Source organism: Chiroxiphia lanceolata, chromosome 12 (assembly GCF_009829145.1).
Source record: "Chiroxiphia lanceolata isolate bChiLan1 chromosome 12, bChiLan1.pri, whole genome shotgun sequence".
In the NCBI taxonomy this organism is placed as follows: Eukaryota; Metazoa; Chordata; class Aves; order Passeriformes; family Pipridae; genus Chiroxiphia; species Chiroxiphia lanceolata.
Window position 1 is genome coordinate 10,938,767 of NC_045648.1, and position 12,973 is coordinate 10,951,739.

Below are 12,973 nucleotides of genomic sequence, written 5' to 3' on the forward strand. Positions count from 1 at the left end.
TTTATGTGTGTGTGCATGCTTAGTTAGCCTCATGGTCTCTAAAACTGAAGTTGTTATTTACCTCCCTCATGTGAATGTTGGAAAGATCAACAAATTCATGTTTGCCAAAGTGCTGTGAGGAGTTCAAAGAGATGAGCAGGAAGGATTTATTTTCTAGTTTCTTGCTGGACTTGCATTTTCAGTCACTTACCAGGCACGTGGTTAGGGAGGGCAGAAAGTGGCCTCTCCAGCTATGAATGACCATAGGATGCAGAGTGCTGAGGGGCCAAATGACCACAGGGTAGCAAGGGCAGGGCCAGGCACTGAGGTGCTTTTTACCCTCAGTGGCCATGTGGTGAGGAGGTTGGCAGAGCAGATTTCACTGCAGCAGTTTTCCAGCTCTGCTGTTGCCTGCCTGTGGCCAGACTTACATGCTCTTAGGACCTCCCTCCCATTTTGTGGAAATTTGTGATCCCAAACTCCATATAGATGACAGAAGTAACACCAAGAAATAAGTGTTACAGATTCTTCTGCTTAAGGGGATTTGTTTGGGTTGTTTTTTTTTTTTTTTTGAATGGTTACACATAAATGCGCTGTGTTTGCTGTTCTGGATCCCAGATTGTTTGGGTTGTCACCCTTGTGCTGTGGCAGGTCCTGCCTTTGCTGGACCCTGACATGTGCTTCCCTTGTCCACCCCTTCAGCTCTTTTACACATTGCCCACTTCTGTTAAATCAAGCTGATTATTAGTCATTGTATTTGGGCATTTATGGGAAAAGGGATTCTGTATCTTGGATCAGGGCATTAACTTGCAAACTTGAAAATGGTTAGGCAGCGAGGGGTGAAGGGCCTCTGAAACGTGCTGCTGGGGACGGCTGCTGGAAGAAGGCTGACTTTGTTTGGAGGATTAATTTCAACTTTGTTGAGCCACACAATCCCTTTCTGTTACATGGTGTAGGCAGAGCCCTAGCTGCTTAAAAGCAAATCCTCAACAGCATGCTTGCTTGCTTACATCAGCCCATCTCTCATCTTTTACTCTCATTTTGGGGAAACAATAAACAAAGTGTCTCAGTGTTACTGCCCACAGGCCTCTACTGCACGGGCACATTCTGGGAGGAGCAGAGGTGCATCTGCCACAGGTTTCACTCCAGGGCTGCAGACCCAGAGAAAACCCATAGACTGTACTGCTGAACTGGTCTGAAGGCTTATGGATGCCAAAAATGAGGCCACCCTATCACACCCTCCTGCCCCAGTGCTTGCTGAGCCCTTGCCAAGTGGCTGCAGCCCTGGGGGTTGGCTGCTGCTAACTCAGTGGGCAGAGGGAGCAGTGCCCTGAGGGGTGGGAGGCTGCACCAGATTTTTTTTTGAGAAAGCAAAAATTCCCTGTGCCAGCAGCTCCCGCAGCACTGAACTGTGTGGGACTGCAGCACTGCCCCGGTTCAGCACATCTCAGCCCAGAGGGTGGGGAGCTGCCTACAGCTGCGTGCTCAGGAGTCTCAGTGTCCCAGTTGAAGAGGATTGATCCTGCTTCCCCATCCCACCTCCTGGATCCTTGCCCCCAGAGACCTGTGCCAGCCTTGATCCTCACTGAACTGGTGCCCAGCAGAAATTCCCCCTGCGATAGCGGAGCATGTGCTGGGGCCAGGAGCAGGAGCACTGCCTCTGGGGTAGGGTTGCTGGTCGTGACAGCCTAGGGGACCAAAGTGCTTCAGAGTAACATTTTTCAAGATGGTGAAAAGATCTGACTCAGATCTCTTCCATTCACTACAGAAAGGGGAAAACTGTGTCAATGAAACAATGACCAGTTTATGTAATTGTGTGGGCACTGCAGGACCGGCAGACAGTGAATCTACTTCAAATGGCAGAAGATGCCTGAAGAGTTGAAGGGCGAGATTTTCTTTGCCTTAAACTACAAGAACAATTTAAAATCCTCACAGCTCTCCCAGTTCCATTCTGTTGCTCCCAGGGTAGAGAAGAGCTGCTGCAGAGTACAGAACTGGAGTTACCTCATTCAGGGTGATATAAAAGAAAAACAAAAAAAACAACCCAAAGCATTTTGTGTTGGGATGAATGACAAGAAGGAGCAAAAGAAACAGCAGCAATATGACTGCAATAACAAGGCCACATTTTCTGGTACTGCCACAGATTTGGGAGATATCGAACGGGCAAGCAAATGCCAGTATCCATAAGTTGCACATCCACCCAGGAAGATCAGCTATGTGAGCTGTGCATGGGTGTATCATCCAGCAGATTAAAAGCAGAGACTTGCCCAAGCAACTATTTGAAAATAAATGGCTGTAAGAATGAATTAATAGCAGATTTCCAGGAAGAAAGCACAGATACAGTAAATCCCATTTCAGTTTATTATGGACGTATCCAGAGTTTCTTTTCTTCTTAATGTGCGGTGCAGTTTCTAGTTCATGGAAATGACTGCAGGTAGGAAGTGTTTGGTCACAGCAGCAGGTGTTACCAAGCTGCTGCTTTTCACACCTTTAAAATAATATAAAATTTTGTTAGATCACTTGGAAAACCACCCAGAGGTATGCAGCAAGAAATGTCTGTGAGAAGATAATTTCCCCTACCCAAGGGATGTAATAGCAACTATTAAGTAGAAATGGTTTGCCTATTTTTTAGTTCCTTTTAGCTGGACAGGTGCTTCAGAGAGTGGTTAAGAGGGCAGCCACCACACTGGTTTGTACAAGAACGGGCTCCATGGCTGGCAACTTTGCCTACAACTCCTTAATCCACATGGGCTGCCTTGCATATGTGAGAACTCATCTGTCACCAATAGAGATGACTTCCCTGTTTTTCCAATTTGTTTTGTATCTGGTTTTCTTTCTAGGTAGGGCTAGACTTGAAGACTCCAAGTAGCCTTAATGTCTTGGCTCTGATTTTAATTTCCTTTAATATTGAATGAGAAGATGAGTTCTCATTTTCCAAGCTGATTATTGGAATCTGCAAGATCATCCTGCAGGATGCCTTTCTCTTTTATTTTTTAATTTTATTTTTTTTTTATTTTTGGCCTTTCTACTGGTAACAGCTATATAAAACAGGAGTTAAACAAGAAGGATATCAGGAATTCGCTTCAAAAACATATTTTCAACTGTGTAGGGGGAAGTACTTTGCTTTAAAATGCTAAAAATAGGCAATGTTTAAAAGGCTGGGTTTCTGACCCATCTTGTGTAGCCCTCAATGAGGCCCCTCTTCTTCCCTGCTGTTTTCACTCAGAACATATTTATCATATTCTTATCATTTTGCCATGGGTGAGGTCTCCATTCATTTGACAGTCTCCAGGTTGGATTTCCCAGGATGTTCTCTGACAAGAAGACTCAAGGTACGCCACTGATCCTCAGGGCTTTAACCACATAGGCCACTGATGTAGCAGCTCGGGGGGTGATGAGCAGGAGCAGCAGCAATGCTGGGCTTCACCAGCGCTGTGCTGGCTTTGCTTCCTCTCTGATCTGCTCCCCGGGCACAATGCAGGGTCCTGGGGGGACCACACTCTTCACTGGGGCACCTCTGCTTCGTGGGATGGCTGGAGCCTCTCGCCATTGTGTGGTCTCCTGATATTTTTTAGCCCTTCTGAACCACAACTTTCTCAGGAAATGAAGCCCGGTGGCATTTTCCTCCCACACGCGCATCAGGATCTGGAAACAGACGAACTTTCCTGACTAGCTCGTTTCCTAAGAAGCTCTTTGGATAATAATCCAATAACATAAACAAATAATTAAACAAACTAATTCCTTTCCTCTTAAGAACAAAACCAAATCCCAACTCTTGGAAGCCCAACTCTGAATTCAGCCAAGAGAGGAAGGCTGAGGCTACAGCCTCAAAATGGAATTGCCTGATGTGGGACCCAAAGCCCAAGAGGGTGACAGGCCCTGTGGCGCAGGGCCAGGGCAGCTGGAGAGGTCAGGGGCTGTGGCTCAGACTGGGATGTTCAGGCAAGGTTAAGAAAACTTGCCAAGCACATTCCACCCCAGGAAGGGGGCACTATTTTTCTGTTGACTCCAGAGCAATAAGTATCAGTCAGGAAAAGCCTGTCACTGCCAGCAAAAAGTTTTTTCCAGCTGCTGTGCTGACCTCAGTCAGGGCAGTCAGTGCTCTACTGCATGTCCAAACCAGTCACCTGCCTGAGCATAGACCAGAATTTGCTTTGTTCAAGTGTGGAAAATAGGCACAGCACACCACTCTGCTATACTATGCGTGATTTAGCTGCCTTGAATATAGATCAGTGAACACTGCAAGTGTTTTATGCCTCACCTTTCTGCTGCCCTAACTGAGAGGCACCTGTAGAGGATAATGGGTGACTAGAAAGAATGTTTACTTTGGGAAACTCCTGACACAGATGGAAATGTATGAACTGAGACCTCAGCTCTGAAAAAGAACTGGAGGAGTTGATTACACCTCCCCACTCACCCCTCCACACTTTTTTCCTGGTGTTTTATTTGTTTGGTTGGGATTTTTTTGCAAGAAACCCCAAGTCCCAGAAAGGCAATCAGGGCCCCCAGCTGGGCTCCCTCAGCATGCACCTGCTGCACTAAAGAGGAAGGATTAAGCAGAGAGGAGCCCCTCCTGCCAAGCAAGAGACCTATCCACCATACTGAGAAAGAGGATTTGAAGGCATGAGGATGTTCAAGCGTCTTGTGGTTAATTACGTTTATGTTTTTTTTAAACAAACTTTCCTTAGGTGAATCTGATGTGTTTGTTGAAGAAAAAGAATCAACCTAAACCAGGCTGTTGAATCACTGTATTTTGTTAAATAGTTGTGGGTTTTTTTTAACAGTGGGAGGAAAGAAAAAAGAAAAACAACTGTGAAAGACCTTCCAGAAGATTTAAGCGTTTAGAAGTGGCTGATAACAATTAATTGCAGCATTGCTGGCTCTGTTTCAGATGCTGAATGTGAAATGATCTAACAGCTTGTGCTGTGTTTTTTTATTTGCAGGGAAGCAATAAGCCGACTGTGTGAAGCGGTATCAGGTACAAATGGAGCTATAAAAAAGCGGAAGGTAAATACAATTTTTGCTGAACAATTAATTTTCTATATCTGCTTTTCATAAGCTGGATACATGATTCCCAAACAGGCTTCAGTCCACACTGGATTCAGCACATATTCATTCCTCTGAACTCACTATATATAACATGAAAGCGCTGGTTGCAAGGTGTTTAGCCTGCTTGGTTTGGGGCTTAGGCCATGCCCTACTTTTCTTCAGGATTAATGCTTTGCCCAGAGTTCCTGCTTCTACCAGCCCTTGCAGTGCTTGGTGCTTTACAGGTTTTAGGTTTTGGCTGGCAAATTACTGGAACTGGGTGGTTTTTTGGGTTGCAAAAGGGAGCTGATTCACTGGAGGATCACCTGCTTCTTATTTATATATATAAAAAATTAAACACAACTAAAATGGTGGTGTTTAATGGGTTTTATTAAGTAACTGGGATGCAATGAGGGGCAACTTCAGTGGTTACTGTTGGGTCGTGTCCAGAGGAACTTATTGATTTCCTTCTGTAACTGTGGAGCTTGGGAGGAATGAACTTACTCCTGAAAAATGAATACAGGAGAGAATTTCTTGTTTTACACAGAAGCACTTCATTCTCAGGAAACAAAGAGTTCCGAAGGAAAATTACACACTCTGAATTACTGAGCCAGCTATAACATTTAGCTCACTGGGATTTTACTTTAAAACTTTTTCTCCCATTATTGACATAAAAACCATGCCTACCAGTACTGTATTCAGAGCTGATGTTTGTTAGAAGATCCATTTGCATTTGATCAAGCCATTATCCCTGCTCCATTGAAAGTCTCAATAAGATACTGTAAAAGCTGCTTGACTTCGATATGTTTCTGCCCCTGACAGACTCGCCTGAGAGCTTCTTTCTTTTGTTTCTTTGTTCACAGCCCCCAGTGAAGTTTCTGTCTTCTGTACTTGGCAAAAGTAACCTTCAGTTTTCTGGTGTGAATATAAAGCTGACCATTTCAACAAGCAGCCTCACTTTGATTAATGTTGACACTCAGCAGGTAGGATACATGTAATCAGTGTCCTTTTATCCATGCTACTGTTTTTTCCTCCTCAGTGGCTTCTGAAGGAAAGGCTGGGCCCTTCAAAGGGAAAGCAGCACCCTTTAGCAGACTTGTGCACGCCTAGTGAAGCTGAGTTACATGATGCCTCTGAATTTAAAAACGAAAGCCCTTTGGGGGGAATTGGACATGCAGCATTTGCCCTTTTTGTTTATGGCGGTCTGTTCCATGGGGGGATCCTTAAGCACTTGGCAAATTGTTTGTGTGTGTGTGTGTGTGTGTGTGTGTGTGTGTCTGTCTGCCTGCACAGTGCCTCAGTGCCTGACAAACAAGGCATTAGTTCTGACTGGACTTTCTGACAAGTCTTAAAGGGAAAAAAAAAGGATATAAATATTAAGTGAGAGCTTGGCTTTGGTGTAATTCAAAGCTATTTTACAGCTGGGTAATATATATGTACAATCAATTACACTATGTAAAGTCTCTAGGCTTCATCGAGGTGTGTTCCTAAGAGCCTGGACCTGGGGTGTGCTCACTTCCTTCTTGGCAGATGTGATGAGGAGCTTTGTCCTGCCCACCTAATTCCTGTTGGCTTCAGCTCCCAGAATGATCTTGCCTTGGGCCAGCAGCAGCTTTTACTCCAAGCTGGAGCAGGGGAACATCAGAGAGGTAGTTTTGGCTCACTGGCTCTGAGGAGTCCCTGCACTGAGCTGATGCCACAGTGAGCATCAGGCAGCTCTTGGGGGTTTGTCTGTACCACAGAGGTCTCCTGTCCATTGGACATCCATGCTAGGAGGGATTAGGGTTTATGGCACAAGGTTTTCTTTTGGGTACAGCAGGAAAGAGCTTCCCTACCGCAGGTGAAGCTCTGGGGTTTGTCAGCTAAAGTGTGGCCCTTTTAACCTGTTCCTGTTTGTACCAGGACTAAAAGCCAGGTGGACAGATCTCTTTCCAAATACATTGATGTGCTGGTCATTGCACACACAGACATGCAGGGCACTATCTTGAAATTCGTTACTAGACCTTTTCAAATGGAAAATCCTCTTTATTCTTATTCTAATCTTGTGCTGCTACCTAGCATATTTCATTGTGTTCACACCTGAATAATTTATTGCACTTGATTTTATAATAAAAAACAGTTTGTCTCCAGAGATGAGGTAGTGTTTGAAACCAAGAATTGATGCTTGATCTAGCTTGTGAAATTTCTGCCAGATAACAGTTTGGTGCTAATGCTGAGAGAGAATATGATCAGACTATCAATGGGCCTCTTTGTAAAAACACCACCATTATATACATCAGACGTTTAAATAAAATTATTGGTAATTTCAAAATTAATTAATATCCCAAGACTTTGCAAGTGTCTGCAGTTACTCCCCCTTCAAAGTTTCATTCAGCTTCATCCTGACTAGGTTAGAAGTTGGTGATTGAATTAATTCTGAAAACTCTTTAAGGAAGATTACTCAGGGAGCTAGACACTACTAAACATGAATGAGTAGTCTGATTATTATTCCTGTTTTTATTTCCTTCCTTCCCAAATGATACATACATGTATTAATGGACTGGGTTAAGTCATGAACTTAATTTCTTGCTCTAGGAAGATATATGCTCTGCTATTTCCTAAGGTGTGGCCTGTGATCATGTTTAACTAGTTTGTTATGCTTTTCAGATTATTGCCAACCATCATATGCAGTCCATCTCATTTGCTTCTGGAGGTGACCCAGTAAGTATTGATTCATAGGATACACTTCTGCAGGTATAATGAAATTATTATGAGAATAAAAGTAACTGCAAATAATTTGCTTCATCCCTTCCTACCACAAGCACTAACAGAGTACACCACAATTCTGGATCGTGACCAGTAATACAAGAAAACTGAGGAACTGGGACTGAAAAAGAGCTCTGACTTGGGGATCTAAAAATAAGAACATTAACATAGGAATTAATCAGTTCTGTGGTCCCTGTAATCCAATACCTGTCACAAAAGTGGTCAGCACTGGCACCTCTATACTTCTAGATGAATTTTGAGTCAAACAGCTCCTATGAGACAGATGTGGCATAACCACCTTCTTCCTTCAGATAGGGCTGTTCCTCCTGGTGTCATAGTTATGTACTCATTGATGTTTTCAGGCAAGAGGTTTTCCATCCTCTTCCAAACTCTTTACTGCAATGATTGTAAGCAGGAAATGTCATCTATAAACAAATCCAGCCCTGCCAGTGTTCCAAATTTTACACTCCATGTGGCATGAAACCAGTACTTTTCAAATCAGTTTTGAATTTTCTGCCCTTCAATTTTGTTAAATGTCTCCCTGTTCTTGTGTTATGAAACAGGGAAAAGTCAAGGCTCTTTGGGTCTTGCTCTTGATAACGCTGTGATGGAAGCCAGATCCAGCTTTGACTGGAAAATGACAGATCTGCCTCTTTGGATTTAGGAGCAGTCAGGGGAAAAGAGCTGGGAACTGGTGCTGTGTGGCTGACAGCCCTTCTTTGGAAGGGCATGTGGGTGATGTAACTGGAGCTTTCTGGAGCTGGGCTGGAAAGTGTGGAGGAAGAATGTCTGCAGGCTCTGTGCTGTCAGTCCTGCACCCAGAAGGGAGTTGCAGCACTGGCCTGGTGCCAAAGTACTACATCCTTAAAGATCCCATTTAAAGCTTAAGGCATTTTGAGAGTCTAACAAGTTCAAATTTCACCTTGAGATGCCTGTGCTATCCTAATACACCACGCTGCACTACAGAGTCCTTGGACTTTGCAGACCCTTCCTGATATGGAGTTCCAAGTAGCTCTAAGTGCTGGCATGCTGTTGTACTGAGCATCACCATATTAATGTCCAAATAGTTAAACAATTTAAATATGTCCTTAAGGTGACTTGCTTTTGAAGTTTTTACCATGTCCTATATGCTGGTTGTCTGGTTTGTCTTTATGTAACATTTCCAGTTTTAAAAATTCAGGTATGTGTTTTCAGACCTCAGCTAAGCAGGTTGGATGAGTAATTCTCCAGGGCTTTTTTCCCTTTTTTAGTCTTTTTTATATTATGGTCCTGCACTGGTCTTGTGCAGTGATCCCATCAGATGCCACAGGCTACACAGGGCTGGGTTTGGTAAGTACTTAATGGCAGGGCCACCAAGAGATGTGCTTGAACACAGATGTGCTGCAGGAAATGGGCTTGGTGGTGCAGCTGGTGACACTCCTTAATGGAAGGATATATAAAATAGAGGTCTTGCTCAGCAGTGGTAACTATAAATCTAGTGGCCCTTCACATAATGGGATATTTTGGTGTCTTGTTCAGGTAATTTTTTCAAAATTCCCTTTACATTTAAAATGGGAGACATTTTTCACAGGACACGTCTCTCCACCTGCCCCCACACTCAGGGTCCAAGCATAGTTCAGTGTTGCTCTGTGCAGTTAAGGAGTATCACTATTCTGCCTGAAAATTAAACCTATTCTGGCTTTATTTTAAAGCAAAGTCATCCAACCATGTGCACAAACACTACAAAGACATACAAATAGCAGGTACTGCTCCAGTTACGTTAGTTTCTGGTTGCTCTCTAGATCTAATTTACTTTAAAATATTTATGATCTTTAAGAAAAAACTTGAGAGGAAAAGGAAGGAAATTGAGTTCACTAGATGCATAAGAAATATTTAGCATGCTTTGTTTTAATGACATTAACTTTGGAGATTTAAAAAGAAGAATCTAGGACAAGTTCTGCTGGCCCCAAGACCTGCCTCTCGTGTCATTCATTGTGAATTATTAAATGATTGTTCTTGTGCATATTGCAAATGTTTCCTGCCAGCTGATTGCATCTTCCCTCAAGAGAGCTATGCCTTTAAGCTGTGAATTGCATTTTCCCCATCCCGCCTTAAAGATCCAAAATAACAAAATGCATGTTTAATAATTAAAAGAATGTTATTCATTACCTCACCAATTTTACTATAACACTGAATTATCAAGCCACTCTTTGCTTTTGCGGTATGACTAGAAATGTTAATTTTTCTATTCCAGTTCCCTTTTCAGTTTGCTTAGAAAAAGAGGATTATTTCAGTGCTGGCTGGAAGGAGAATCAGAAACAGACAACTGATTATACTGTGGTTGTCTGATTTCAGCAGCAGCTTTGAGATCCAGAGTAATTTAACCTGATCGTAGCCAGACTAAATTTGGGCAGCAGCAATTGAGATCAGATACCTATTTTATCTTGCAGCATTTTAAAGTTTAACTTTTCTCTAAGATGCCTTCAAAACTCAGCCTTCATGCTACAAACTGGAAACATTACAACTTGTCATTTACAGTATATTAGCACTGCTTTACCTTCCAGTGATATTGATAAGGACTGTCCCAGCCAAAAGCTGATGAGTTACTCTGAGGGAGCAGTGGGAGAGAGCAGCACTGCCTGCTGATGAGGCACCAGTTGTGTTTCTACTCTACTTGCAGAGCTGGAATTCAATACACAGTTTATTGAAGACCCAAAGAATGCCAAATGGTCTGGTGTGCTTTTTAGAAGGAAAAGATCATGGGACAATTGTTGTGTCCACAGCCACTAGGGTGTCACTGATGTTTGCCTTAGCTCACTTTGCCAGTACCTCTGGTGGTTTTTCCCTGAAGGAAGCACACATTTTAAAGCTAAAAATCTATCTGTCTATACTCAGTTGCTTTGCTATGGTGGTAGGGTGGTTCATCATGACAATTTTCAATACATTTGTTGTCTTTTTTCCTATAGGATACAACAGACTATGTTGCCTATGTAGCAAAAGATCCTGTTAATCAGAGAGGTATTGAAACAATTATCAAATTGTTATATGTGTTTATATAATTGCTTTATTTGTATGTAACAAGAAATTGTTTGACTGTTAAAACAAGAAAGCTACTGAACAGCTCAATATTCTACACAATTTCTGTCTGTATGGATAGGGCTAATGGTATGCAGGCTGTAGCTTTAAATGTCATGTTCTTTGTGCAACAAAGTGAGAATCTACAGGTCAGGCTAAAGCTGTACCAGCTGCTGGCTCCATGCAGGGGTAGGAGTTTTCCCAAGCTGACCATGCCTGGAAAGGTGGGCAGCTGCCCTGCTCTGGGGCAACTTCCAGGTGAGGGAAGGGTAGTGAAGGAGCCTCCTCATCTAACCCAGACTTCTGGCTATGTTGCTAGAAAGCAGAGGGTGTGTATATATATATATACTCAGGTGTACGAGACCTTCTCCCCTCTGGAGGCCAACCCAGGGGATAAAATCCCTTTCCATCACTTATTGTTTGTGGGCAGTACAAGAAAGACTGGAATTTGGCTGCTTCTTTCGTGCCAGACAGTTCTCAGAGCAACACTGCTGATGGCTCTGAAGTTGGTAGTGGCAGCTCACAGAAAGGTGCTGTGGGTGGCTCATAAGATCAGGATGTCTTCTGGAGAGGCTGGGCTGGACCCTTACAGTCTGGTCTGTCAGCCCTCAGCCCCAGGCTGCCAGAGCTGCCCATACTTGTGTTTTCATGGTGTTTCACATGAAAACTGCACATTGGTAGGGCTGGTTTTCTCCCCTGCTGCTCCTTACTGCAAGGCACAGGGAGAAAAGGAGATGCAGGAAGCATAAATGGAGAGTTTCTTTTATTGAGGTATATATATATAAAAAAAAGATGATACTATGATTAATATATCTAGAGCAATTTCCTTAGCATGTGATCAGTCTGTCTGTATAATGTCCTAAAGCTATCTACATGCATATTTTCATGCCCATTTTTTTTGTGATAAGCAATATAGCTTAAGTCTCTATTTTCTGTTATAAATTGCATTTACCTAATTAAAGTAAGGTGTCTCTTTGCAGCATGCCACATTCTGGAATGTCCCAATGGGATGGCACAGGAGGTGATAAACACCATAGGGCAGGCTTTTGAGCTCCGCTTCAGACAGTACCTGAAGAACCCATCCAGCCTGGTTGCACCTAATGAAAGGTCAGCACATTCTGAGTCACTTAACTGGGGTTTTCCTTCTCTTTAGTACTTTTCAGGAAAATAATACATTACAAAGAGTGGTTCATAATTAAGATGCTTTGGATATGCTTTCTGGACATATGCTAATTGTAATATATGTCTGTATGTGCAGAGTATAATAGATTAAAATTAGCTTATTCCATTAAATCCATTGGTTTCTGTGACATTTGTATAGGTGCAAAACACAGAATGTAGCTGTACTGTTCCTTAGATTAAACAGCCTTGTCTTAAGTCATGCAAGTTGAACAAATGTTCAAATTACTCTGCCCAAGTAAGTTCAGTTCTATAAATAGCACACACACACACACACACACACACAGGCTGAGCTCAGTCCTGACCTGTGCCAAGTTTAAGTCTCCTGCAGCTGTGGAAAGTGTGGGGTGGGGAAAAAAGCCATTTTAACTCACCTTTCTGCTATTCTGCTCATGTCCTGGCAGCGGCCTCGGGTTTCACCTGGTGTGACTTACATCAGCCTCGTGTACTGAAATAAACACAGCCAGCACTTGGCATTTGGAAGTGTGGAGCCCTGTCCTCTGCACATTGCCCAAAATACAGGGCCTAGATTAATTTCTGGACCACAATTCACCATTTCAATTACCCTTTTTCCATTGCACTGGGGACACAATTCTTGCTCTAATTTATGGCTCTCCTCACAGGTTAGCCATGCCTATTTTTCTCAGGCGTCTTTTACTGTAACACCGAATTTGATTGCCTGCTACCTCCTGTGAGCAGGCAAAGCTGTAGCACCATTTAACTGCATCCTGAGCACTGGAGCCCTGTGCAGGCAGTGTCCCTGGTACAGTGCCTCATGCAACACAGCAGAGCTGGTTTTATTACATAAGAGCAACTCCAGCTTATCTTTATTTCAGTGTATATAGTGATTCTCGCCATTCCACTGCTAATATTGGTCTGTTTTCCCTGGGGACAGTAACCAGCAGAAAAGCCTTTTCTATGAAACTCTGCTAGGTTATGCCACAAGTATCATAGGAACAAGGAGCAATGGCAGAGGCTAATTAGATTT

The 12,973-nt window shown here is 43.1% G+C and overlaps 1 protein-coding gene across 1 annotated transcript in view; it reads left to right on the forward strand.

Moving 5' to 3' along the window:
- Window positions 1-12,973, forward strand: part of SHC4 (SHC adaptor protein 4) — a 32,600-nt gene that overhangs the window by 11,881 nt on the left and 7,746 nt on the right. The window contains exons 3-7 of the mRNA XM_032700628.1: window positions 4,923-4,986; window positions 5,871-5,990; window positions 7,654-7,707; window positions 10,698-10,749; window positions 11,787-11,913. Of these exons, the coding sequence (XP_032556519.1) occupies window positions 4,923-4,986; window positions 5,871-5,990; window positions 7,654-7,707; window positions 10,698-10,749; window positions 11,787-11,913 (417 nt within the window). The remainder of the gene's footprint in view (window positions 1-4,922; window positions 4,987-5,870; window positions 5,991-7,653; window positions 7,708-10,697; window positions 10,750-11,786; window positions 11,914-12,973) is intronic.